At 38.9% G+C, this 25,096-nt stretch overlaps 8 protein-coding genes across 8 annotated transcripts in view; 3 read left to right on the top strand and 5 right to left on the bottom strand.

Annotated features, from left to right (window-relative positions):
- The window catches only part of LOC142979735 (uncharacterized), a 150,730-nt gene that overhangs the window by 5,163 nt on the left and 120,471 nt on the right, over positions 1–25,096 (bottom strand). The window lies entirely within an intron of this gene.
- On the bottom strand, positions 2,013–2,672 carry LOC142979882 (uncharacterized). The gene is made up of 2 exons (XM_076125101.1): positions 2,414–2,672; positions 2,013–2,353 (listed from the first exon to the last, which is right to left on the bottom strand). Exons 1-2 carry the CDS (start codon positions 2,667–2,669, stop codon positions 2,124–2,126), a joined length of 486 nt encoding a protein of 161 aa, XP_075981216.1. The 5' UTR covers positions 2,670–2,672; the 3' UTR covers positions 2,013–2,123.
- On the top strand, positions 4,643–5,243 carry LOC142980219 (uncharacterized). Its single transcript, XM_076125557.1, has 2 exons — positions 4,643–4,661; positions 4,804–5,243. Exon 2 carries the CDS (start codon positions 4,815–4,817, stop codon positions 5,193–5,195), a length of 381 nt encoding a protein of 126 aa, XP_075981672.1. The 5' UTR covers positions 4,643–4,661; positions 4,804–4,814; the 3' UTR covers positions 5,196–5,243.
- Positions 9,152–10,120, bottom strand: LOC142980220 (uncharacterized). Its single transcript, XM_076125558.1, has 2 exons — positions 10,071–10,120; positions 9,152–9,853 (listed from the first exon to the last, which is right to left on the bottom strand). Exon 2 carries the CDS (start codon positions 9,844–9,846, stop codon positions 9,361–9,363), a length of 486 nt encoding a protein of 161 aa, XP_075981673.1. The 5' UTR covers positions 9,847–9,853; positions 10,071–10,120; the 3' UTR covers positions 9,152–9,360.
- LOC142980221 (uncharacterized) lies at positions 11,342–11,953 on the top strand. The gene is made up of 2 exons (XM_076125559.1): positions 11,342–11,371; positions 11,514–11,953. The coding sequence occupies exon 2, from the start codon at positions 11,525–11,527 to the stop codon at positions 11,903–11,905; it is 381 nt and encodes a 126-aa protein (XP_075981674.1). The 5' UTR covers positions 11,342–11,371; positions 11,514–11,524; the 3' UTR covers positions 11,906–11,953.
- Positions 15,959–16,892, top strand: LOC142980223 (uncharacterized). Its single transcript, XM_076125560.1, has 2 exons — positions 15,959–16,032; positions 16,177–16,892. Exon 2 carries the CDS (start codon positions 16,184–16,186, stop codon positions 16,838–16,840), a length of 657 nt encoding a protein of 218 aa, XP_075981675.1. The 5' UTR covers positions 15,959–16,032; positions 16,177–16,183; the 3' UTR covers positions 16,841–16,892.
- On the bottom strand, positions 18,969–19,420 carry LOC142980224 (uncharacterized). Its single transcript, XM_076125561.1, has one exon. It carries the CDS (start codon positions 19,415–19,417, stop codon positions 19,049–19,051), a length of 369 nt encoding a protein of 122 aa, XP_075981676.1. The 5' UTR covers positions 19,418–19,420; the 3' UTR covers positions 18,969–19,048.
- LOC142980225 (uncharacterized) lies at positions 24,102–24,956 on the bottom strand. The gene is made up of 2 exons (XM_076125562.1): positions 24,889–24,956; positions 24,102–24,769 (listed from the first exon to the last, which is right to left on the bottom strand). Exon 2 carries the CDS (start codon positions 24,760–24,762, stop codon positions 24,310–24,312), a length of 453 nt encoding a protein of 150 aa, XP_075981677.1. The 5' UTR covers positions 24,763–24,769; positions 24,889–24,956; the 3' UTR covers positions 24,102–24,309.

The following is a 25,096-nucleotide window of genomic DNA, read 5'->3' on the forward strand; positions in this document are numbered from 1 at the left end:
ATTTGTGCCTAATATTTACCTACGTAAAACTATCCACCAAAACTTTGGAAATCAGGTCTTTTACAATAATATAATCGTCAAAAGTTCGCACTCGGGATATGCCAAAGTACAATGGAGCGCAGTATCCTGGGAGTCAAGTTAACACACCTCGTAAGAAACTCGGTACTGTGCTCAAAGACACAAATTGCTGTTATTGGCCACTCAGCTGCGAAATTGAGATGTAACTGGGCTGGTCGAATCTTCCGCATGATGATCGCTGGGCAAACATAACCACTGAGTGGAAGTGGAACCCGGTTGACAGAAAGCGACAATGGGGTAGGCCCAGAAAGAGATGGCGAGATGAGTTGGACTGTCATACTAAAGATTGGCATAGCTTTAGGTAGAAATAGGTAGAAGGAAGGAAGAGTGGCATTTGCCCTGCAGTAGGAAAATATGCGCTGATAATAAACAATAATAGACCAGTTAGAATAGATCATTTTATGTTTTCGTGTGAAAATACACCACGTATGTACGTCGTACGTACCTATTTTACCTTGGATTGCGAAACTTTCGGGCGCAGATTACACTGGCCGTAATCGCGGGCTAACCAGTGTAACCTGTAACCGAATTGTGTAAACGTAATGGCAAAATAAATACACTTTCCAGTACCTCGATTCTCTACCACTATCGAATACCGACAACCGGCTAGCTATCGAAATTTTAGAATGTACTGCCAAAATATTTGCTACAGCACCCGTCAGAGGCGCTGATCAGATTTTCATACAAAATTTCTCGATGACAGGTCGGTTGTCGATAGTCGATAGTAAGAGAATCGAGCTACAAAACAACAATCTTGCGTAACAGTATCGGATAGGTATCGGATTCTCTACAGTCGATACTGTCGAGTACCGAGAGTGACATTTAAAACGTACTGCCAAAATAGTTCTTACGGAGCCCGGTAGAGGCGCTTAACAGATTTTATTATAAAATTTTTCGATAGCTAGCCGGGTGTCGGAAGTCGATAGGGATAGAGAATCGAGCTACAGATTTTCAAACAAAATTTCATGATAGCTTGCCGGTTGTCGATAGTCGATAGAGGTAAATAATCGCGGTACAGATCATTATTATATTTTACTAACTATCTCGCGTGACTACGCTTGCGTATAAATCGTGCAAGAAAAAAAACTTTTTAGCTGTCTTCTTCTTCTGTCGTATCAACGACTCACCATGATATTACCTAAACAATTGTTGACCAGAACCTGGCAACCTCAACTGCTTTATATGTCGCCAAATTAAGGTCCTCAATTGTGCAGCTTGTGGGACATAGAGGGCACTGGACCAGATATGCCATGGTTTGTGATGGGGCACCATAATCACAGCCATCTTGATTGGTTAAACTCCACTTGCGCATAGTATTTCGACAACGGCCCGTCTGAGCTCGCAATTGACATTGCAGACAAACTTATACGTATATTTATAGTATTTCCTTTACAAACACGGGGAGTGTTTAGAAATGAAACTGTACAGTTCTGTTATCTGTAAGTGTCAATGGAGTATATCATCAAACAATCATCATCAGCCTAGCCTCCTTTAAGAAAACTTCAAATTTTATTACTTCAAGATCGATACTACGGAGTACTACACTACTTTAGACTACTAGACTACTTTACTGCTAACTACTTTACTGCTAACAAATTATAGTAGTGTTATTAATATCTCTTTTATATCAACACGCAAAAAATGCCCAAAATGAATGATCTCCTACAGAGTAAAATGTGAAAGGTAATTATGTAAGTAAAGTAACTGTAGTAATAAGGTACTAAAGTGCTAGCTGTACAGTGCTGTTATATGTGACTGTCACTAAAATGGTTTGATAGATGGTTCAATGATTCGACCAAACAATAACAATAAGAAAATCACTTTTCATAGAAGGAACATTTAATACAATAACATTACAGATACAAAGATGTTGAATTGTACAATAGAAGCAAAATTAAAAATATACATACAGCAGTGAACACTTTGAAAGTTTTTCTGCATCAATGTGCTTTACTGTGTTAGTTTCAAAGACGTATCTGTGAGGCGCGCAATAACATAATCCAGTTGGTGAGGACTTGGTTTCTTCGTAGTGTTCGTTGATACGTTTAGTTGAGCACCTCAGGGTCGTTGACAGCGGGCTGGGGCAGCACGGGGACGACCACGTCGACAGGCGCAACGGGAGCAGGCACGTCATCGACCACAATTACTGGATCAACGATAGGACCGACTGGAGGAGGCACTTCGTCGACCACAATGACGGGATCAACGGCAGGCTGGTCGGGGGCAACAGGGGATCCGGGGCATAGAGGGGGCGGTTGGTCGAAGGGAGGAAGAGGCTTGTCGGGGAAAATAGGGCCTCCGGGGCATAGAGGAGGATCGTCGAAGGGAGGAAGAGGCTTGTCGGGGAAAATAGGGCCTCCGGGACAAAGAGGAGGATCGTCGAAGGGAGGAAGAGGCTTGTCGGGAAGAGGGCCGATGGGCTTGTTGGCCTGGTTGACGTTGACGATCAGCTGAACAAGGGGGGCTCTCTCATCCGCAAAAGGATTTGGGAGGCCGATAGGAGGTAAAGGCTGGTAGTCGGGATGGGGGAGGCCGATCGGACTGGCGGCGGAGACGGCCGCGAGGGCGGCGATAGCAACGAAGAGTTTCATGTTCCTTCTGAAAACAATAATTATAAATTTATATACGTATCTAGTTAATTGACAACAGAGTGTAAATGAGTATCTGAATCCTTGGTAATTGATGTTTAGAGTAGTTTAATGTCTAAATATTATATAATAATGTTGCAATTTTAAATTATAATACGATAGAGTATCGTAGTAATAATTAATTTCTTTTAAATGTTTGTAGTTTATCCATACTAATATTATAAATCCGAAAGTAACTCTGTCTGTCTGTCTGTCTGTCTGTCTGTCTGCTACTCAATCACGTCTAAACTACTGAACCAATTTGCATGAAATTTGGTATGGAGATATTTTGATACCCGAGAAAGGACATAGGCTACTTTTTACCCCGGGAAAATCACGCATTTCCCGGGAAAATTCAGGTGGCGAACGAAGTCGCGAATATTCAGTATTATAATGACACTGAATTAACAAAATTCCGTTGTCATGGCAACTGTTTTAATGGCGGATATGCCTTAGCGCGATTTCGTTATATTAAGAGATATAAATAATTTCGAGAATATTTTTCGTGAAAAAAAAGCATATTTTATATCATCATCCTAGGACCAATAGGAGCAGAGTAACAGTAAAAAGTGTTACAAAAACGTGGAAAAATCTGACCCATTCTCTCTTATGTGACGCAAGCGAAGTTGCGCGGGTCAGCTAGTTGGTTATAAATGGTAATTCTTACTTACCTTTATTTGACTGACAAGATCAAACTGATGCTTGTTGAGTTCTGTTTGACTGTTTTATACAGAGTGTTATCATTATTATCTTCGCCTATATATTGTGTATATAATTAAAACTATTAGTTTTATTGAAAGATACTTTTAATACATTGCTTAATCCCTAGCCTTTGGTAAAACATAGTATTGTTATGAGTTGGGTTTTTTTATATGGCAGTATTAGATAGGTACATTTCGACCTCCGTAAAATCCTTCGATAATAAAAATAATACAAGCTTCTGCCCCCGAGTATTTGTGCGTATAAATATATACATACTTTCATATAATTATAGGACTGACCTATTATTATGAATTACATTTTGTTTACAGAATACACGAAGCTAAGCTAGGGCTGTTTCAGACGTACCATAGCTACGCGACAACGACAGCACGTGGTCGGGTGCATATATTGTCCGAGACAACACACCAGTCGTCACCAGTGTTCTCGAAATTATGTGTGTATTAAATTAGAAGTATTTATCACTTCCTCTAACGGTGAAGGAAAACATCGTGAGGAAACCTTGCATGCCTAAAAATTGTATAATACATTAATTGAGGGCATGCAAAGTCCCTAACCCGCACTTGGCCAGCGTGGTGGACTCAAGGCCTAACCCCTCCCTCGTTTGGGAGAAGACCCTTGCCCAGCAGTGGGACAGTAATGGGAAAAAGTTTTCTTATGAGATAGCCGATGACCCCACAAACGATGTTAAAATTCAGTGTTATGCAAGAAGAGATCTAATTAATATAATGTTCTGCTGTAAAAAATTTGATGTGTCGTTGTCAGGAGCCGAGAGAGGAGAGAGGAGGGAGGTGATTTCATACTATTATCGACTACCGACAACCGGCTTAGTATCGGAATGTCTTGTATGAAAATCTGATCAGTGCCTCTAGCGGGTGGCGCCGTAGAAGCTATTTTTGCAGTACATTCTAAATGTCAAATTCTCGATTCTTGGTATTACCGAAGAGACTGTACAAAATCGCGCTACGGTTTATTGTACGTAAAATAGTAGACACTTTGTAGTTATTACAATTAAGTATGAATAATATGGATTAGTTTATTATCTGCGCGGACACAAAGCGTTTAAAACTATGAGTCGTACGGGATTACGAGATTATTAAATGTTGTAAAAAATACCCAACAGGGAGTTTATCGAAAGTCTATCAATTGTTACTCAGCGCAAAATTTACTAGATTTCAGTATAAAAGGTTTTCAGAAAATAAAAATGGCATAGTCGTGATCAACTTAGGCCCAAAAGTAAGTGATTCCTTGTTCGACAAGTTTTTAAATTATTTGTATGAGTATAATTAATAAATTTAATAAATAATAAACTAGATTTTACCAAAAGTAATCATTAACGATTTTCGTATGAAGTGATTTGTAATTACTTATTTTCCAGATCGATAAAATATGAAACTGTTCGTTGTCGTCACTCTGTTGGTCGCCGTAGCTTCGGCTGACTTCATCAAGCCCACTCCTATCTCGGAGGAGCAGGCCCAGCTGCAAGAGATCATCGCTGCTATCGAGCACCCCGCGACCGACCCCGCCACCGCCGCCGCCCTCCAGCAGATGTTGCTCGAGATGCTCGGAGTGAAGCCCCCGTCGCCCGTCATCATCGACGACGCGGTCGTGGACAACGTGGACTTTGTCGATATCTTCCCAGTCCTCGATGAAGTCTCTCCTGCTCCCGCCGCCTCCAGCTCTCCTCTGGTCCAGATCATCGTTAACGTCAACGAGGCCCCCGATGGACTCGGTCCCATCGTCTCCCCTACACCTCCGGAATTCTTGTAAATACGTCACACAAACAATAGAGCTTTGAAATAAACGTTACAAATGAAATCTATTTGTTTTTTATGTAAATTCAGAAATTAATAAATGTTTGAAAATGATGAATCTTCAGACTTGTATAAACCGATACTTCAACTTTTGCTCCAAATGGCAATTTTTATCGATATATGCCAGTTTTTTTGTTGGCTTAGCATAAAGTGCTGACTTTAAAAAATGGACCTGTAGGAAACATGAATATTTTTCCCTGATCGTCTTCCTCTGCATGTATCTAGCGATCTGCGAGATAATGTATGAACATTTTTCCCAAACGTCACGAATCTGTGTACAGCTATTTGAAAAAAACACTCATTTTATTTTGGTAAGTGAAAATACACCAAGACATGGCCTAAATATTCGCGTCGAGATGAAACTAAGAAGAGAGAAACATGATGACACTGAGACGTTACTTTAATTAATAGGCAAAACACTTTTACAGACAACTCAAATGTAGCAGAAACACAAAAAGTTATCATATTTATCGTGCTGTCTCGCGTGATCGAGCAAGATAAATATACTAAAGTTTAATTAAAACGGGTCTTAAACGCGATTGAAAATATAAGGTTAGAATACCTTATTTGTTCACCCGACGTTTAGATCGAATTACATCGACCGTGGTCACGGGCTGACCGATGTGGCTGCTAAGTGCTAATGCTATACTATACTTAAGTGCTATACTTAAATTTCATCGATTTTAATTAAAAGTGGTACATGCAGCCATTGCAGACACATCTCATCTGTTAATAATATTAGTAAAGATAACGTAACGCATGAAGCGTTACATTAGGAAGCAGTACACAGTAGTTTGTTTCCTCTAAGAATTTCTGGTATTACTCCGTGAAAGAAAAATAAATTGTGCTCAATTTCTTCAAGACGGGTAGTCATGTACAGGGTTTATTAAGGTCTCTCTGAGGTTAAGCAACGGTTGCCGAGGTTGATCTGTAGATGGGTCTAACTGCTTGTTCACGTTGGAACTCGCGGGCGCGGTGGCGGTCGCGAGCGCGGGGACGTGGCGATTTGTGTTCACGTTGGCCGCCAGGCGGGCGTTTGGCTCAAACTGGCTCAAACTGGTTAATCTTACTTGACATCGCGAGTGAATCGCGCCCGCCACCGCTAGTTCGACGTGAACACACACGAACATCTTCACGCGTTTGACATTGGCGCGAGCGCGCCACGCGGGCCGCGCGCGACGCCGCTAGCTCGCCCGCGACTTAGACCGCGCGAACGGTTTGTACGTGAACACTTCGGTACATCGCCATACGTTTGATATTTCGCGACCGCGCCCGCCACCGCGCCCGCGAGTCAACGTGAATGAGCACTTAGACCGCGCGAACGGTTTGTACGTGAACACTTCGGTACATCGCCATATGTTTGATATTTCGCGACCGCGCCCGCCACCGCGCCCGCGAGTCAACGTGAATGAGCACTTATACATATCGAGTTCCTCCGTGTTTAAGGGAGGAAGGCACGTTAAACTATGGGTCCCGGCTGTCATTTTCGAATATCTTTGACAGTCGTTAACAGTAGTCAGAAGCTTGAAAGTCTGACAACCAGTCTTACCGAAGAGTATCGTGTTATAACCTAGGTAACTGGGTTGTGAAAGTCAGATAGGCAGTCGCTCCATGTAAAACACTGGTATCCAGCTGCATCTGGTGAGACTGGAAGCCGACTCCGACGTAGTTTGGAACAAAGGCTAAGCTAATATACTTTTTTTCGTTTAATAGTGGTGTTATTATGTCTGTTTATCAATGGGAATTGTCGTTGCCACTTCGTCTCCATGCTATGATTCTTTTGATTATGACGTAATTCGCACATTTGTAACGCCTGAACTACAAGCCACCGGCACCAGCTGCGCAAAGCCGCCAAGTATCCGGACAGTCACATAGAACGCTAGTGAATTTTTGGTTGGTTGGTGCCGGCAAGCCGTGCAACCATAACCATGCCGGCAGCTCCACCCGTCTGCAATGTCTACCACACATACAACGTGTCCCAAAACTCAACGTCAAAACGAAAACCTGAGCTAGGCCGAGTTGTGTTGGCTCTCAAAACATAATTAAAAAAAATCTATCTCGTGTAGTTTAAAAATGACAACCATTTTTGTAAAATTGCCACCCTCTGATGAGTTTAGTCTACTGTGGCAACAAATGACTTCTTTTCTAGTTCTTTTTTTATGTGGAGTATTCTTAAGTAACGCTCCCACAAAATTCAATTCATTATTTGCACACAACTTCCTTGGAATATCAGAAAATATCCCTTTTAAGGCGACTTATGCCGTGAAAATAATTTCATCACTCAACTTTGACAGTCTGTCCTGAAAAATAATTGTACTACGCTTATTCGGCATGTACCTTCAAAAGTTGGCGCATTTAATGAGCTTTCGAAAATGGTATAACACTTACTAAATTATTTCATAGACGATGAGAAAATAAAAAAAAACTTAAGATAGTCGATATTTAACGTATTATTAGTTCGTCATAAAACTTTCTCAAAATTATTCTAATGTCATCTAGGCGTTCTGTGAGGTGTAATTAAAGAGAAGAAATGTTTAATTATTGACGATTAAGAAAAAGTTCATTGAAATCAAGAGATTTTTAATAATAATTGATCTTTATTTAAACAATCCCAAATACAATAAATGTCACTAACACCATGAATGTAGCGTCACTATCCGTCCCACTCTCAAATTTCTTCGTCGCTTTATGCGACTGCCGCCCAAGAGGTCTCGGGTTCGAATCCTGGGTCGAGCCAAAAAGTAATTTTAGAGATTTTCTGTTAAAAAAATTCTCAGAAATTGCCCGCAGGTAGGAAGTTGAGGTAAGGGACCTCCGTGCCTCGGAGAGCACGTAAAGCCGTCGGTCCTGCGCCTGACCTCTCTCTGGTCGTGGCGGTTTAGCCGTCCCACCAGACTATGAGAGTGTACCTGTGTATTGTGCACACACTTGGCCACTATGAACAAAAACCTGCACTGTTGGCTGGTTTCAATGAAACTGACCGCCGTATCCGAAATCTACCAGGACAACATCATCACAGAACGCTTAGATGACATTAGAATAATATTATGAGAAAGTTTTATGACGAACTAATAATACGTTAAATACCGACTATCTTAAGAATTTTTTTATTTTCTCATCGTCTATGAAATATTTTAGTAAAAATTATACCATTTTCGAAAGCCTATTAAATGCGCCAACTTTTAAAGGTACATACATGCCTAAAAAGCGTAGTACAATTATTTTTCAGGACAGACTGTCAAAATTGAGTGATGAAATTATTTTCACGGCATAATTCGCCATAAAAGGGATATTTTCTGATATTCCTATGAAGTTGTGTGCAAATAATGAATTGAATTTTGTGGGAGCGTTACTTAAGAATACTCCACATAAAAAAAGAACTAGAAAAGAAGTCATTTGTTGCCACAGTAGACTAAACTCATCAGAGGGTGGCAATTTTACAAAAATGGTTGTCATTTTTAAACTACACGAGATAGATTTTTTTTAATTATGTTTTGAGAGCCAACACAACTCGGCCTAGCTCAGGTTTTCGTTTTGACGTTGAGTTTTGGGACACGTTGTATATAGCCATTGCAGACACACTTACGTATTTACAATATTACTAGAGGCCGATCGCGACTTCGTCCGCGTGGAAACACTTCCTGTGTAAAAGTTTAACGAATTATAGTAGAGTTATTATATCTCTTATACATATATCAACTCGGAAAGGGATAGCAAAAAAGGCCCAAAATAAATGATCTCCTATAAAGCAAAATGTGACAGGTTAATATGTTCGTTAGTAAAGTAACTTGTAATAAGGAACTAAGGTGTTAGCTGTACAGTGCCGTTATATGTGACTGTGACTAAAATGGTTTGAAAGATGGTTCAATGATTCGACCAAACAATAACAATAAGAAAATCACTTTTCATAGAAGGAACATTTAATACAATAACATTACAGATACAAAGATGTCGAATTGTACAATAGACGTAAAATTAAAATATACAACAGTGAACTCTTTGAAAGTTCTTCTGCATCAATGGGCTTCACTATGTAAGGTACAAAAAGGTATCTGCGAGGCGTGTAATAATATAATCCAGTTGGTGAGGACTTGGTTTCTTCGTCGTGTTAGTTGATACGTTTAGTTGAGCGCCTCAGGGTTGTTGACAGCGGGCTGGGGCAGCACGGGGACGACCACGTCGACAGGCGCAACGGGAGCAGGCACGTCATCGACTACAATTACTGGATCAACGATAGGACCGACTGGAGGAGGCACTTCGTCGACCACAATGACGGGATCAACGGCAGGCTGGTCGGGGGCAACAGGGGATCCGGGGCAAAGAGGGGGCGGTTGGTCGAAGGGAGGAAGAGGCTTGTCGGGGAAAATAGGGCCTCCGGGGCATAGAGGAGGATCGTCGAAGGGAGGAAGAGGCTTGTCGGGAAGAGGGCCGATGGGCCTGTTGGCCTGGTTGACGTTGACGATCAGCTGAACAAAGGGGGCTCTCTCATTCGCAAAAGGATTTGGGAGGCCGATAGGAGGTAAAGGCTGGTAGTCGGGGTGGGGGAGGCCGATTGGACTGGCGGCGGCGACGGCCACGAGGGCGGCGAGAGTAACGAAGAGTTTCATGTTCCTTCTGAAAACAATAATTATTATTATTTCATATACGAAGGTATCTAGTTAATTGACAACAGAGTGTAAATTAGTATCTGATTTGATTTTTGTTCATAATAGTTTAATGTGTGAATATAAAAATGCTAAAATTTTAAATTTGAATACGATAGAGTATCATATAAATAAATTAATTTCCTTTAAATGTATATAGTTTATTGGTTATAAATGGTAATTCTTACCTTTATTTGACTGACAAGATCTAACTGATGCCTGTTGAGTTCTGTTTGACTGTTTTATACAGAGTGTTATCATTATTATCTTCGCCTGTATTGTGTATATAATTAAAATTATTAGTTTTATTGAAAGATACTTTTAATACATTGCTTAATCCCTAGCCTTTGGTAAAACATAGTATTGTTATGAGTTGGGTTTTTTTATATGGCAGTATTAGATAGGTATTCGGTATTTCCTACATTTCGACCTCCGTAAAAACCTTCGATAGTAAAAATAATACAAGCTTCTGCCCCCGAGTATTTGTCCGTATAAATATATACATACCTTAATATAATTATAGGACTGACCTATTATTATGAATTACATTTTGTTTACAGAATACACGAAGCTAAGCTAGGGCTGTTTCAGACGTACCATAGCTACGCGACAACGACAGCACGTGGTCGGGTGCATATATTGTCCGAGACAACACACCAGTCGTCACCAGTGTTCTCGAAATTATGTGTGTATTAAATTAGAAGTATTTATCACTTCCTCTAACGGTGAAGGAAAACATCGTGAGGAAACCTTGCATGCCTAAACATTGTATAATACATTTATTGAGGGCATGCAAAGTCCCCAACCCGCACTTGGCCAGCGTGGTCGACTCAAGGCCTAACCCCTCCCTCGTTTGGGAGAAGACCCTTGCCCAGCAGTGGGACAGTAATGGGAAAAAGTTTTCTTATGAGATAGCCGATGACCCCACAAACGATGTTAAAATTCAGTGTTATGCAAGAAGAGATCTAATTAATATAATGTTCTGCTGTAAAAAATTTGATGTGTCGTTGTCAGGAGCCGAGAGAGGAGAGAGGAGGGAGGTGATTTCATACTATTATCGACTACCGACAACCGGCTTAGTATCGGAATGTCTTGTATGAAAATCTGATCAGTGCCTCTAGCGGGTGGCGCCGTAGAAGCTATTTTTGCAGTACATTCTAAATGTCAAATTCTCGATTCTTGGTATTACCGAAGAGACTGTACAAAATCGCGCTACGGTTTATTGTACGTAAAATAGTAGACACTTTGTAGTTATTACAATTAAGTATGAATAATATGGATTAGTTTATTATCTGCGCGGACACAAAGCGTTTAAAACTATGAGTCGTACGGGATTACGAGATTATTAAATGTTGTAAAAAATACCCAACAGGGAGTTTATCGAAAGTCTATCAATTGTTAGGTACTCAGCGCAAAATTTACTAGATTTCAGTATAAAAGGGTTTCAGAAAATAAAAATGGCATAGTCGTGATCATCTCAGGCCCAAAAGTAAGTGATTCCTTGTTCGACAAGTTTTTAAATTATTTGTATGAGTCTAATTAATAAATTTAATAAATAATAAACTAGATTTTAACATAAGTTAACGATTTTCGTATGCAGTGATTTGAATGATAATTAACTTATTTTCCAGATCGATAAAAAATGAAACTGTTGTTTGTCGTCGCTGTGTTGGTCGCCGTAGCTTCGGCTGACTTCATCAAGCCCACTCCCATCTCGGAGGAGCAGGCCCAGCTGCAGGAGATCATCGCCGCTATCGAGCACCCCGCGACCGACCCCGCCACCGCCGCCGCCCTCCAGCAGATGTTGCTCGAGATGCTCGGAGTGAAGCCCCCGTCGCCCGTCATCATCGACGACGCGGTCGTGGACAACGTGGACTTTGTCGATATCTTCCCGGTCTTCGACGAGGTCGCTCCTGCTCCCGCCGCCTCCAGCTCTCCTCTGGTCCAGATCATCGTTAACGTCAACGAGGCCCCCGATGGACTCGGTCCCATCGTCTCCCCTACACCTCCGGAATTCTTGTAAATACGTCACACAAACACTAGAGCTTTGAAATATACTTTACAAATGAAATCTATTTGTTTTTTATGGAAATTCAGAAATTAATAAATGTTTGAAAGTGATGAATCTTCAAACTTGTATAAACCGATACCGCAACTTTTGTGCCAAACTTTCGCTCCAAATGGCAATTTTTATCGATATATTCTAGTTTTTTGCTGGTGTAACATAAAGTGCTGACTTTTAAAGTCCCAACGGCCCAAAAATGTATAAAGCCTGGATATTTTAAATTTATTTTTTCTTTTGCCATATCAAGAGGTTACCTACTATTAAACAGATAATTAAAAATATGCTCGAGTTTGGCTCGAGATCGTCTTCCTCTGCATGTTCCTCGCGGACTGCGAGATAATGTATAAACATTTTTCCCAAACGTCAACATTATTTGTACAGCAATTTCGGAAATTAAATCGCCCAAGATGAAAAAAACACTTCTATTTTATTTTGGTAAGTGCAAATACACCAAGACAAACCCATTTTACATTTGCCTGACGTTTCCCGCAGATTACGCTGATCGTGATCGTGAGGCTGACCAGTGTAACCTGTGCTGAAACGACGGCCAGTCCAAGGCAAAATAAATATTCGCGTTACGTTTAAATGCCCCCGAGACGAGTTTTTTTATTTAATAATCAAACCTCTTTACTGTACAGCATAAATCTAACAGAAGCATAAAAATATTATTTTTACCAGCTTATTCCGTGACTTTGCTGTAAAAGTGCCACATGCTGTCCTTGCTGCCAAACGTATGCATTCATATTATTAGTATAGATAACGTAACGCCTAATGATGCTGCTTCTCTTTAGAGATTTTGATACTACTTAGAAATAGAAAAATAATATGAAAAATAGATTGTGCCCAATTTCTTCAAGACGGGTGTTGATTGGGGTTTGCAATTTGCCGGTACCATTTAAAATCTGGACTATGCACTACTTTGTGGATATTCATAGTCCATAATTTTTAATTAATGTGAGATACGCATATTTAAGGGTAAATAAACACAGATTAAAGCGCCCATAGCCAGTAGCGCTCATCGATCGTTAAACGATCTGTGGGTTAAGCAACCTTTGGCGCGGACATTTCATAGATGAGTGACCGCGGCGCATAGTGTGATATTTAAAATGGGTGTCTCCGTGTTTCGGAGGACACGTAAAAAGTCGGTCCTGGTGGTTACCTACTAAGATAACAGTCGTTAAGCCGTGTCAAAGGTCGTCGGGCAGCTTGAACAACTTTGACACTAGGTTGACCACTAACCATGATATAAGAAGAAGAATTAATCATTACTAGTTTGTTTGCAGCCGAATGAAATTAAGATATAACTTTTTTTTTAACCCATTACCTTCCCACTGCAGGGCAAGGGTCTCTTCCCAAACGATGGGGAGGGGTTAGGCCTTGAGTCCACCACGCTGGCCAAGTACGGGTTGGGGTCTTTGCCCTCAATAAATGTATTAAACAAAATTTAGGCATGCAAGGTTTCCTCACGTTGTTTTCCATCACTGTTAGAACAAGAGATAATTATTTCTAATACACACATAACTTCGAAAAGTCATTGGTGTGTTGCCTAGGGTTCGAACCTGCGACCACTTGCGTGGGAGGTAGATATAACTATTCTAAGTAAATAAATAATCACTCTCAGTTATTAATGTAGTTATCTGCATGTACCTACTAGACTAGAGTTTAATTAAATAACTTTCATATTTTCGTTAAGTAAAATAATTAGTACAACTAGTTTGTACTAATTATTTTACTTTACGAAAATATGAAAGTTATTTAAATAACAAAGCGACCAGTCTTCCTTATTGACAATAATCAAAAACATAATAATTATTTCAACAGACTTAACAATCAAACATTTCTAATATCTATACTAATATTATAAAGCTGAAGAGTTTGTTTATTTGTTTGAACGCGCTAATCTCAGGAACTAATGGTGCGAATTGAAAAAATATTATACTGTTGGACTGCCTATTTATTTAGGAAGGCTATAAGCACATGTATAACATTACACTACAACCATAAGGAGCGGAGCAGCATCGAAAAATGTTTAAAAAGCGGGGAAAATTATGACCCATTCTCTCTTATGTGACGCAAGCGAAGTTGCGCCGGTCAGATAGTGTGCTTATAAAATCAACTTTAGTCATTCATAAACAAGCATTTATTTGCTGCAGTGTAATCCAAAATTCAAGTACCTGAATCAGTAAAACAATCATTTCTGTGTCTGAAAAAAGGTCTAAGGAAACACATACATAGTATATATGTATGTGTGTTGTAATGATATCTTCTAATCTGATGAAACTGCCTCTGATGAAAATCCGATGAATATTATTATCAATTGTTTTCAATCCTCATTTTAAGAGCTTTACAGTCAGTAACGTATCTACGCTACCACGCCGTCCTCATTTTTCATCTTTTTACGCTCAATTTTATCGAATGAACAGATATATTGTTACAGCTATTTTAATAATATGTTTACGATATAGATTAATGTATTGATATCGAACGACTTTCATGATTATTTTTTTTACCACACGGGCCTACTAATCCATGCCATACCATATATAGTAATACCTAATCTGTTTATTATAGTTTCACAGACAAACAGCTGAACCATTTGGATGTGACATTGCGAGAGATTATTTATTCCAAAGCAAGTAACAAGCTTTCTTTTCACAAAATTAACCTTCATGGAGCTATTTTCTACCGTTAAAGACCGCCGAGAAGCTGTTGATAATCTATACTAATATTATAAAGCTGAATAGTTTGTTTGTTTGAACGCGCTAATCTTAGACACTACTTGTACGATTTGAAAAATTATTCCAATGTTAGATAGCCCATTTATCGAGGAAGGTTATATATATTATCACGCTAGACCAATATAAAAATGTTTTTTTAACACATTCTCTCTCATGTGACGCAAGCGAAGTTGCGCGGATCAGCTAGTATTTGAATAAAAACGAAAAAGCGCCTTTGGCAAGCACCGAAGAGTTTTTTTACCCAAGTTAAGAAAATTTTGATCCTGATAATCTTTATGCAGTGATAGCCGAGTGGTATAAGTTGACACCTCCCACTCAAGTGGTCGCAGGTTCGAACCCAAGGCAACACACCAATGACTTTTCGAAGTTATGTGTGTATTAGAAATAATTATCACATGCTCCAACGGTGAAGGAAAACATCGTGAGGAAACCTTGCATGCCTAAAATTTGTTTAATACATTTATTGAGGGCATGCAAAGTCCCCAACCCGCACTTGGCCAGCGTGGTGGACTCAGGCCTAACCCCTCTCTCATTACGGGAGGAGACCCTTGCCCAGCAGTGGGACAGTAATGGGTTAAATTTATTTAATCTTTATGAGTAAAGAGCTATTTTCCTACTAGTCATATCAGAAGCGCTTCATGAAATATCAATAAAGCTATATACTACTGCTATAGATTTACGTAATAACGTCACAAGAATAATAAATTCGTTTTGATCGAATAAGAGATTAATTTGTTGTTACTGCTTGTTGTAATTAAAATTATGAAAGCAATAACCAGGAACGTTTGTATTCACTTTTAGGGTGAATTTTGTAGCCATACAAGCATAAATTCTTCGTTGACATCGTAAAATACCGTACTTATGGCTTAATTTACTCCAAAGGGGAAAAAAATATCAGTTGCAGTGTTTCTAAGGTAAAGAATTTAAAAAATAATTAGAAGCTCTGTGACTGCTTACCTTAAGAACGAATTCCTTGAAACTTTGTAACGAGTCTTGACTAGACCTTTCGTATCAACACGGGTTAAAGAACAATTGGAACCTATATGAAAAGAGTCGTTGCCAAAAGCAATTGTTGTTTTAACTACAGAAGGCAATTGCGAAATTTTGAGGAAAATAAACATGATTATTTAAAAAACCTACCTCATAATATTTTACAGTTATATTTCTGGGATTAAATAATGTATTTATAGTAAATATTATCAATGAAATAAATAGCTTCAATTATGTACTGTACGAAGTATATGGACACGAAACATTTTATTATGGCGATAATAATGATAACGTTTTAAATAAAAACGGAGATCACCAGTCTGAAAGCATCAATTTGATCTTTGCAATCAAATAGAGGTAAGAAACACTTATAAGAAATAATGTAAAAGTATTTCATATTTGTTATAATAATATGCATTTTTTATAGTATATTTAAAAAACATATTTTAGTTTTCAATTAAAGCGTACTCGAAAAATAATGTGATAAAATATTATTTTCAGAGGAAACATGAAATTCTTCGTTGCTTTCGCTGCCCTCGTGGCTGTCTCCGTCGCTGGTCCAGTGATCAAACGCCCTCAGGGCGCTATCTTGGGTCCTGCTCTCGTCGACTTCCCTGTGCCAGCCGAGCCCGTCGTGATCGGCGACCTTCCTATCGGATCAGCCGCTCCTCTTGTTCAGCTGATCATCAACGTCAACCAGGCCAGCAGCCCTGCTCCCATCAAGCCTCTTCCTCCTGTTATTCCCGATGAGCCCGTAATAGACCCCGTGGACGTCGTTGACGACCTGCCTATTCCCGTGGACCCCATTGACGTCATCGACGACGCGCCTACTCCCGTTGACCCCATTGACGTCATCGATGATGCACCTGAACCGGTTGACCCCATTGACGTCATCGACGATGTACCTACTCCCGTTGACCCCATTGACGTCATCGATGATGCACCTGAACCGGTTGACCCCATTGACGTCATCGACGATGTACCTACTCCCGTTGACCCCATTGACGTCATCGATGATGCACCTGAACCGGTTGACCCCATCGATGTCATCGACGACGTACCCGCTCCCGTTGACCCCGTTGATGATGTACCTGCTGAGCCCGTTGAAGACGTAGACCCCGTGGTCCCAGAACCCGCTGTCAACGACCCCGAGGCACTCAACTAATCGTGCCAACTAGGAAGAAGATCAGCTAGCACTACGATGAATTTAACAATCATAATTTGACTGCCTCCGTGGCGCAGTGGTTTAGGTCACCACGCCGATACCACTGCATCGGGAGGTCGTGGGTTCGATTCCCACACGGAGCAATTATTTGTGCGATCCACAAATAATTGTTTCGGGTCTGGTTGTGCTTTGTGTCCGTTGTTTGTATGTTTGTAAAAGTCCCCGCGACACAAGAGCAATTCTTAGTGCGGGAGTTGTCTTTTTTAAAAAAGAAAAAAAAGAAAAAAAAAAAGCTAACTGGATTGTCGAACACGGGTGATACGGATTACCTATGTATTTGTAATACATTATGTCGCATATACGGTGGAGCCAACTTACATAGAAAAGCCTAAAAGTACCTATTTAAGTACTTATTAGTTAACTGTTGTTAATTTGGACTCTACTTGCTTTTAGCAATTTAACATCTCTGTATCTGTACCGTTTTGAAAATAAAGTGTTTCTTCAATAATTATGTTTTTTGTCTTATTTGGTATAATAATAATCACAAGGTGTCATTATACATAATATTAGATAGGGGAAAAAGTCTTTTCGCATTATAGTATGTATGAACTTGTAATAAAATCTCTTTCGCTTCAAGAATTACAAATGAGTACACGGTTCATTAGGTTTCTTTCAGTGAGCTCGTGAGGTACCCAAATATCGAGATCGAGATAACTTTTTTGTGTAGGGAAAAGATTTTATTATAACTTAGTCATAACAAACCTAAAATTATAATTCACTTTGTAGAGTGTAAATTAATTGTATTGTTCTAAAGTAAAGTCTAAAGTATCTATGGTTGAACCACGCTTGACGTGATAGCCATAGATGGATGACTGCTTGTTGATATTTGAACTAAGCGTTTATGCGCTTTAGAAGATACGCAAAAAGTCGGTTCGGTACTTGTTAGTTAAGATAGGAGTATAGGCCAGTTTACTAACCATAGAATAGAATAAAATAAATAAGGAAGGAAAACGTTCATAAAATCATAAGACAATAACGCACACCTTACGATATAAAAATGTTTAAAAAACATAAAATTAATCACCTGCAATAATAATTAGCTGATAATCAACACATAAAATGCTATTTATACCGTAAACCAGCACATATTAATTCAAAATGATAGTAATTCCGCTTTTAATAACTTTTTAATTATATATTTTTCATGTAGTAATTCTGATGTATCACGCTCTGCAAGACTTTTCTGTATCTACTAACATGTATTTATAAGCGGAGTCTTTTATGTTTTATTAGTATTTTGGCATGGTTTTAAAGAGTGCGGTGCAGGTGCGATATAAGCACATAATTGACGCCAGTTGAACCAAGTAAACCTTGGCGCGGTCATTTTAAAGATGGGTGACTGCATGGTGATATTTGAATTGGGCGTCTCTGTACTTTTAATGTGTATGCACGAAAAAAGCACGTAAAATGTTGATCCTGGCTGTGGTTAATTAAGGTAAGTGTTAAGCCGTGTCAAAGGCCTTCGGGCGACTTGAAAAACTTCGACACTAGGTTGACCACTAACCATACGATAAGAAGAAGTAGAAGCACGTAATTATTGGGTATAATCTGTCAATCTAAAATAAGAATTAGTGCCGTAAAGTCGAGTCAATAAAAATGATGTAGGAGATTGCCAATTTGGTCCCGTTTTCTAATAGCGATAAGAGGTAGTATAATATTTTCAATAGAATAAACGGTCTGTATTCTTATAATAATTGTAGTGAAACGAAAAATTTGCTTCTAATAGGCAAGGTGTTATTACAATTAAACCTGTGACTGAAATTGTTTGTTCTTTCATCCATTTCACCTTAAACTACGTCAAAAAATAAAAGTATGTTTTATAGAAGAAACATTTTATTAACCACAAAATGATACAGATATGTTTAATTGCCTAAAGCATTTGAAATCCAAACTTTACAAAAGGCAAGGTGACGAAAGACGATGGATATGTAATGTAACTTAGGCCATTTGGCGTAAATTGGCTCCAGGGCATAAATTACATAATATCAATGTTCGTATATCATAATATGTGAGTGACAATCCATTTGGTGTATATGATTGCTAAATTCTTCATAATGCTGGTTGACTTGGTTTTATAATTTTCGTAGTCCGTAGTCCTTTTTGATATGTCTGGTTTATCTTTGTGGCTCGAAGTGACAGATGACACGCTTAGTTAAGGTCATCGGGGATGTTGATAGCAGGGCTGGGGAGCACGGGGACGACGACGTCTACGGGGTCAATGGGAACAGGCAAGTCATCGACCACAATGACGGGGTCCACGTCAACAGGGCCGGCTTCATCGTCGACAACAGATGGAGGAAGAGGCTTGACGATGGGCCTGTCAGCCTGGTTGACGTTGATGATCACCTGAACCAGAGGAGGGAGTGATCCAGCAGGAAGCTCACCGATCACGACGGGCTCGGCTGGCACAGGGAAGTCGACGATAGCAGGACCCAAGATGGCGCCCTGAGGGCGTTTGATCACTGGACCAGCGACGGAGACAGCCACGAGGGCAGCGAAAGCAACGAAGAATTTCATGTTTCCTCTGAAAGCAACAATTAAAGTTATTACATTGTATTATTGGTGACTGGGGCAACATAACAGGGTTCTACAAGATGAACAGCTGTAATTTTGATATTTCTAACATAAAGCGAACCAAGGTAAATATTATTATGACCTTATAACAATACTTATATATATAGAGGTCTATTAAATATACATACAGATACCCAGTCTGTTACTTGTTGTCTTTACAATCTCCGAAGTCATATATTTATTAGAAATGGAGATCGATTGATTGAGTGGTGAAAAAAATGTCACGTAATAGGGAACCTCTCATTCCTGAGAGTACTTTGATCAGTACTTGATGGAGTGACTTGAGGCCTTAGTTCTCACTTTATTCCGGTTACACATTTGCCCAACAGTGGCCAACAATATTAGGCAAATTTATTATTATGTAATTACTTACATACATTACAGTAAAAAAAAATATATATTTAAATAATTTATTTTACATATTTAAAAAAATTTAAATATTTTATTTTATTTAGATAGCAGTGATAACCGAGAAGTATAAGTTGACACCTCCGACGCAAGTGGTCGCAGGTTCGAACCCGAGGCAACACACCAATGACTTTTCGAAGTTATGTGTGTATTAGAAATAATTATCACATGCTCCAACGGTGAAGGAAAACATCGTGAGGAAACCTTGCATGCCTAAAAAATTGTTTAAAACATTTATTGAGGGCATGCAAAGTCCCCAACTCGCACTTGGCCAGCGTGGTGGACTCAAGGCCTTACCCCTCCCTCATTACGGGAGGAGACTCTTGCCTAACAGTGGGACATTAATGGGTTAAATTTAAAAATTTAATTTTAATTTATTTTATTTATGTAAGTAAAACTTAATAAAATATTCTTACCTTTATTTGATAGCCAAGATCAAAATGATGCTCCCCAAGCTTTGTTTTGGCATTTTTATATTAAATGTTATCATCGTTATCATTAGACCCATAAGTAGTTGCACATGCGCTTAAACTCTATAAATAGGTAAAGTAATTAATTCCATTGATAGTATATTTTAATACATTTTTTTACTTAATCCCAACCAATCCTCATTTATTTCTATTTATCTATTCTACGCGGCTCCGCCTGCGTTTAACTTCGGTTGGCAGTAGAAAAAAAAAGAGATTTAGGAATTGGTTTTTGGGAAAGTACCTTACTTTTAACCCTATTTCTTTAACTATATCCAAGCAAAATTTCAACAAAGTCAACAAATTTTTATAGACTTGGTCTACATTTTCTTTTTTCTTTATTTATTTATTTAGGGGTATATGTCCATTTAAGGATAAGCGAACCCCAGCGTTTCCTAAACAATACATTTACATTTACACTAACAACAATACTCTAAATTCATTACTTAATTTTATAACAGGTTCGAGAATCATCTATTAAAAATATTTTTTTCGACCACAAATTTTGCAGCCTTAGAAATAGGTTCTGCCGACTTGATCTACCTTACCTAGTCACTAGAAATTACTTAACTCGTAACATAAGTAGTTGTTACCATTTGTAGTTATCATTACCGTGGAATAGATAGATTTTAAATGTGTATTTTTGTTGTGGAAAATAAATAATTTTCCGCGATAAAATTTCGTCTAACCACCTACCAACAACCTATCCGACTATCTTTTTAAGGACAAACAAACACACATTCGTAATATTAATATTATAGGTAGAATAGATAGAGACTTATTTTTGTCTGTCTAATAGTATGCGATTATGTAAAGTAAATCGTTTTATCGCCCTAAGAGTTAAGTACTCCTTATATAATGATAATACCTACTTAATTACTTGTTTTTAACATAACTTAGCTAATAAATCAGAACTGTAGAAAAAAATTGGAAAAAAACGGTGCATTGATTATTTTTCCAACACATTTTTTTATTAATTGTTAGCACTTACATAATCTGATAGTCATGTTTCATTATTCTACATGAACACATATTTCCAAAGGTCTTGCCGTAGAGCTAATTTAAACTTAATTTTTAGATAGTTGAATTTTCAGTATTTGAGATCAGCCCCATTTACACACATACTCTATCGCGCATGAAACAACAATCACGCATGAAAGAGCGTGTGTGTAAAGGTAAACCTAATGGCATCCGTCTGCCATGTTAACACTTGAAGGGAGGATCTACTTTTCCCTTTAATTCATGCTGAATATATTATTATGTTGTTGTTTGAAAGTACATGGATACTGGCTGGTAAAGGACGCCCTAGGAATAAATTCAAAGATCATCTATACTAATATTATAAAGCTGAAGAGTTTGTTTGTTTGATTGTTTGTTTGTTTGTTTGTTTGTTTGAACGCGCTAATCTCAGGAACTACTGATCTGATTTGAAAAAATATTTCAGTGTTAGATACCCTATTTATTGAGGAAGGCTATAGGCTATATATCATCACGCTACGACTAATAGGAGCGGAGTAGCAACGAGAAATGTTTCAAAACGGGGAAAATTATAACGCATTCTCTCTTATGTGACGCAAGCGAAGTTGCGCGGGTCAGCTAGTAGATGATAATAATATGATGCAAAATGATCAAGTGCATAGTACTCGTAACCGGCAGTCCTGTATTGCAAGATGTATGATGAATGAAGCAAAAAGTGTTTGTAGGAATGCACAAGTGGCGTTCTTTGATTTCTGCCTGCCCTGTGGGAAACAAGGGTGATTTTATATAATTATGTATGAATGAGTGAAACTTAATCAAGCGAAGTTGTCATCAAAAGAATAACTACAAACGTATTTATAATGACTCGTAACCTTGCAGAAGAATACTGAACGGGCTGTTTTTACACATCATGTAATTATGGTTGAGTTTAAAAACACTCGTGTAATGCAGTGACCTTGTTCAGTGCAAGATTTTTTACAAGACCTGTCATATACTGTAGTACAATAGCGCGATTCTGTACAGTCGGTACTGTCGAGTATCCAATTTTTGACATTTAGAATGTACTGCCAAAATATTTCCTACAACACCCGTCAGAGGCGCTGATCAGATTTTCATACAAAATTTCTCGATGACAGGTCGGTTGTCGGCAGTCGATAGTAATAGAGAATCGAGGCACTGATGCGCGATTTTCTCATGCTATCGACTATTGACAGCTGCTAGCACGATTTTGTGTAGTCCATGCTACCGAGCATCATGAGTTTGACATTTAAAATGTAAGTACCTCAAAAAATTTCAACGGCGCTCGCTTCAAGCGCTGTTCACATTTTCATACAAAATGTATCGATAGCTAGCCGGTTATCGATTGTCGATAGTGGAAGAGAAACGAGCTACGGCTCGCTATCAACAAATGTAATAAAAATATGCTATATTTTAAACGTCAATCTCTGGTACCGACTGTAGAGAATCTACAGATCGAAGTGCGAAAAACAGCGTATTGTTTATTGTGACTAGTATGTCAATACTATCCAGAGATAAATTGATTTCATCACTCTCGCACAGGTCAAGCTCGTAACATATCATGTAATCACTTGTCTAGCCGCCAGACTCGCTGAACGCTTATACTTTAGGGGTACTTTACACAGATATTTTAAATTCAATCATGTTAACAACTAACGGACTGGCCTGACTTCGTCCGAGTGTAGTACCGGGAGAACGGGGTTTTTTGAATACAGGGTTTTTGAATACAGGTACTTTTGAATGCAGGGTTAAAATGGAAAGAAAGGTAAATTGCACAGGTATAGAAATAAGTACCCAGAACCGCAAAACTGAACTCGTCGCTAGCTTTTTATGCGAGCTATTTACTTATTTCTATAATCAAATTAACCTCAACTTTTCCTAAAGTAACCCCATTCTACGGTACAATTTTATCGCATTGATCCCATTCCCGTTTAACCGTTGAAAAGTTATGCGATACACAATAGTGGTTCATTTTTATTTATATTAAGATTCCATTACAAAATAACATTTTGACGGTATTGATCTAGTATCATGCTAATTTCAGAAAAAATACTACGTATGCTCGTGTAAATACAGTACTTAAGTGTTTTACATGAGTTGGCATAATACGAGTAACTATGACATCATTCCTAACTCGACATATGTATTTACATTTCAATTCAATCTTGGTCGCATCTCAAGTCGATTCCAATGTTATTTCCAATCTATCGCAATCTTTTAACAGTAAAATAATTTTTAAGATACTATAAGGCTAAGTGTTTACCATTGAAATAAAAAGAAAGTATCCAGAACTCCAGAAGTCCACTCATCCACCTAAATATAGCATTATGAAGACAAAATTTAATAAGGCTCGAGTTTAACTTGTACTATTGATTGAACATTCTGTGCTCTAACTAAGCTTACGATACATTTTTAGACTGTTTGTCCAGGGACTGAGTCTCAGGCAATTATTGAGTGGGCAGGCGGCCTTTCTTCTCCTACTAGGTTCTAAGGCAATGTCTTTTTAATCGATGGATGACCACTCCGACTGGTTTTTCTAGTCACGGCAGACTCAAGACGCGTCTACAACGAGCACTTATGTTTTTCTGAAGTTAGACAATCCTTGAGTCTCCTCAATCCCATTTAAACTTTTTAGTTTTTCTCGAATTATGTTTGGAATTATTAGGAATATGGGTTTCTGTTATATTATGTTACTTATATGAACTACAGACTGCATTGCGTTGTACGGAAATGGAAGATTTACAAAAATGAATAAATTAAAGATATTATTTTATTATAATCACATTTATTAGCCAAGACGATACATAGATATAACATTTCTTAGAGCCATTGACTCAATGGTAATGTCACTGCAAGTTTTTCATCCGTGGAAGATAACTGGCGTAGTAGTTTTGTTGTAATTTCTTCATAGTGCTAGTTGACATGCTTAGTTCGTGTTCATAATTCTTGAGGTAGATGACGCGCTTAGTTGAGTTCCTCGGGGAGGTTGATAGCGGGGTCGGGCAGCACGGGGACGACCACGTCCACGGGCTCAACGGGAATAGGCAATTCATCGACCACAATGACGGGGTCCACGACGGGATCAATGGGACCAACGGGGCCAGGGCCGACTGGTTCATCATCTTCAAACCACGGAGGAAGAGGCTTGTCGGGGATAGGACCAATGGGCCTGTTGGCCTGGTTGACATTGACGATCAGCTGAACAAGGGGAGCACTAGGGTTAACGGTGGGGGGGAAAGGGTGAGATGGGACGGGGCTGGGCAGCGGTAGTGGAATGGGGATATCGGCGGGCATAGGCAACGGCAGTGGTGCGGGCACGGGACCAGTGGGGGCGGGCACGGGGCCAGTGGGGCCGGGCAACACCAGGCCAGCGGCGGCGACGGCCACAAGGGCAGCGAAAGCAACGAAGAATTTCATGTTCCTTCTGAAAACAAAAAAATGAATTTTGATTTCCGCCGCAAAATGATTTTGTTTTTGTTAAACAGGAATATAAATAACAACAATAATGTTTTATTTTAGGTAGAATTGTGTTGAGGATCTTACCTTTATTTGACTGCTATGATCAAATTGATACTTTGGAAGCTCTGTTTGGCTTTTTTATATAAAACGTTATCAGTAATTATAATCATTACATTCATAAATTATTTGTTGTACCTACATCATGCTTGAAGGTGTATATTGTACACATAATTAAAGATATGAGTTTTATTAATAATACTATTATGATTTTACTTCTATTATTAGAATTAAT

This window comes from Anticarsia gemmatalis, chromosome 17 (genome assembly GCF_050436995.1).
Source record: "Anticarsia gemmatalis isolate Benzon Research Colony breed Stoneville strain chromosome 17, ilAntGemm2 primary, whole genome shotgun sequence".
Lineage (NCBI taxonomy): Eukaryota > Metazoa > Arthropoda > Insecta > Lepidoptera > Erebidae > Anticarsia > Anticarsia gemmatalis.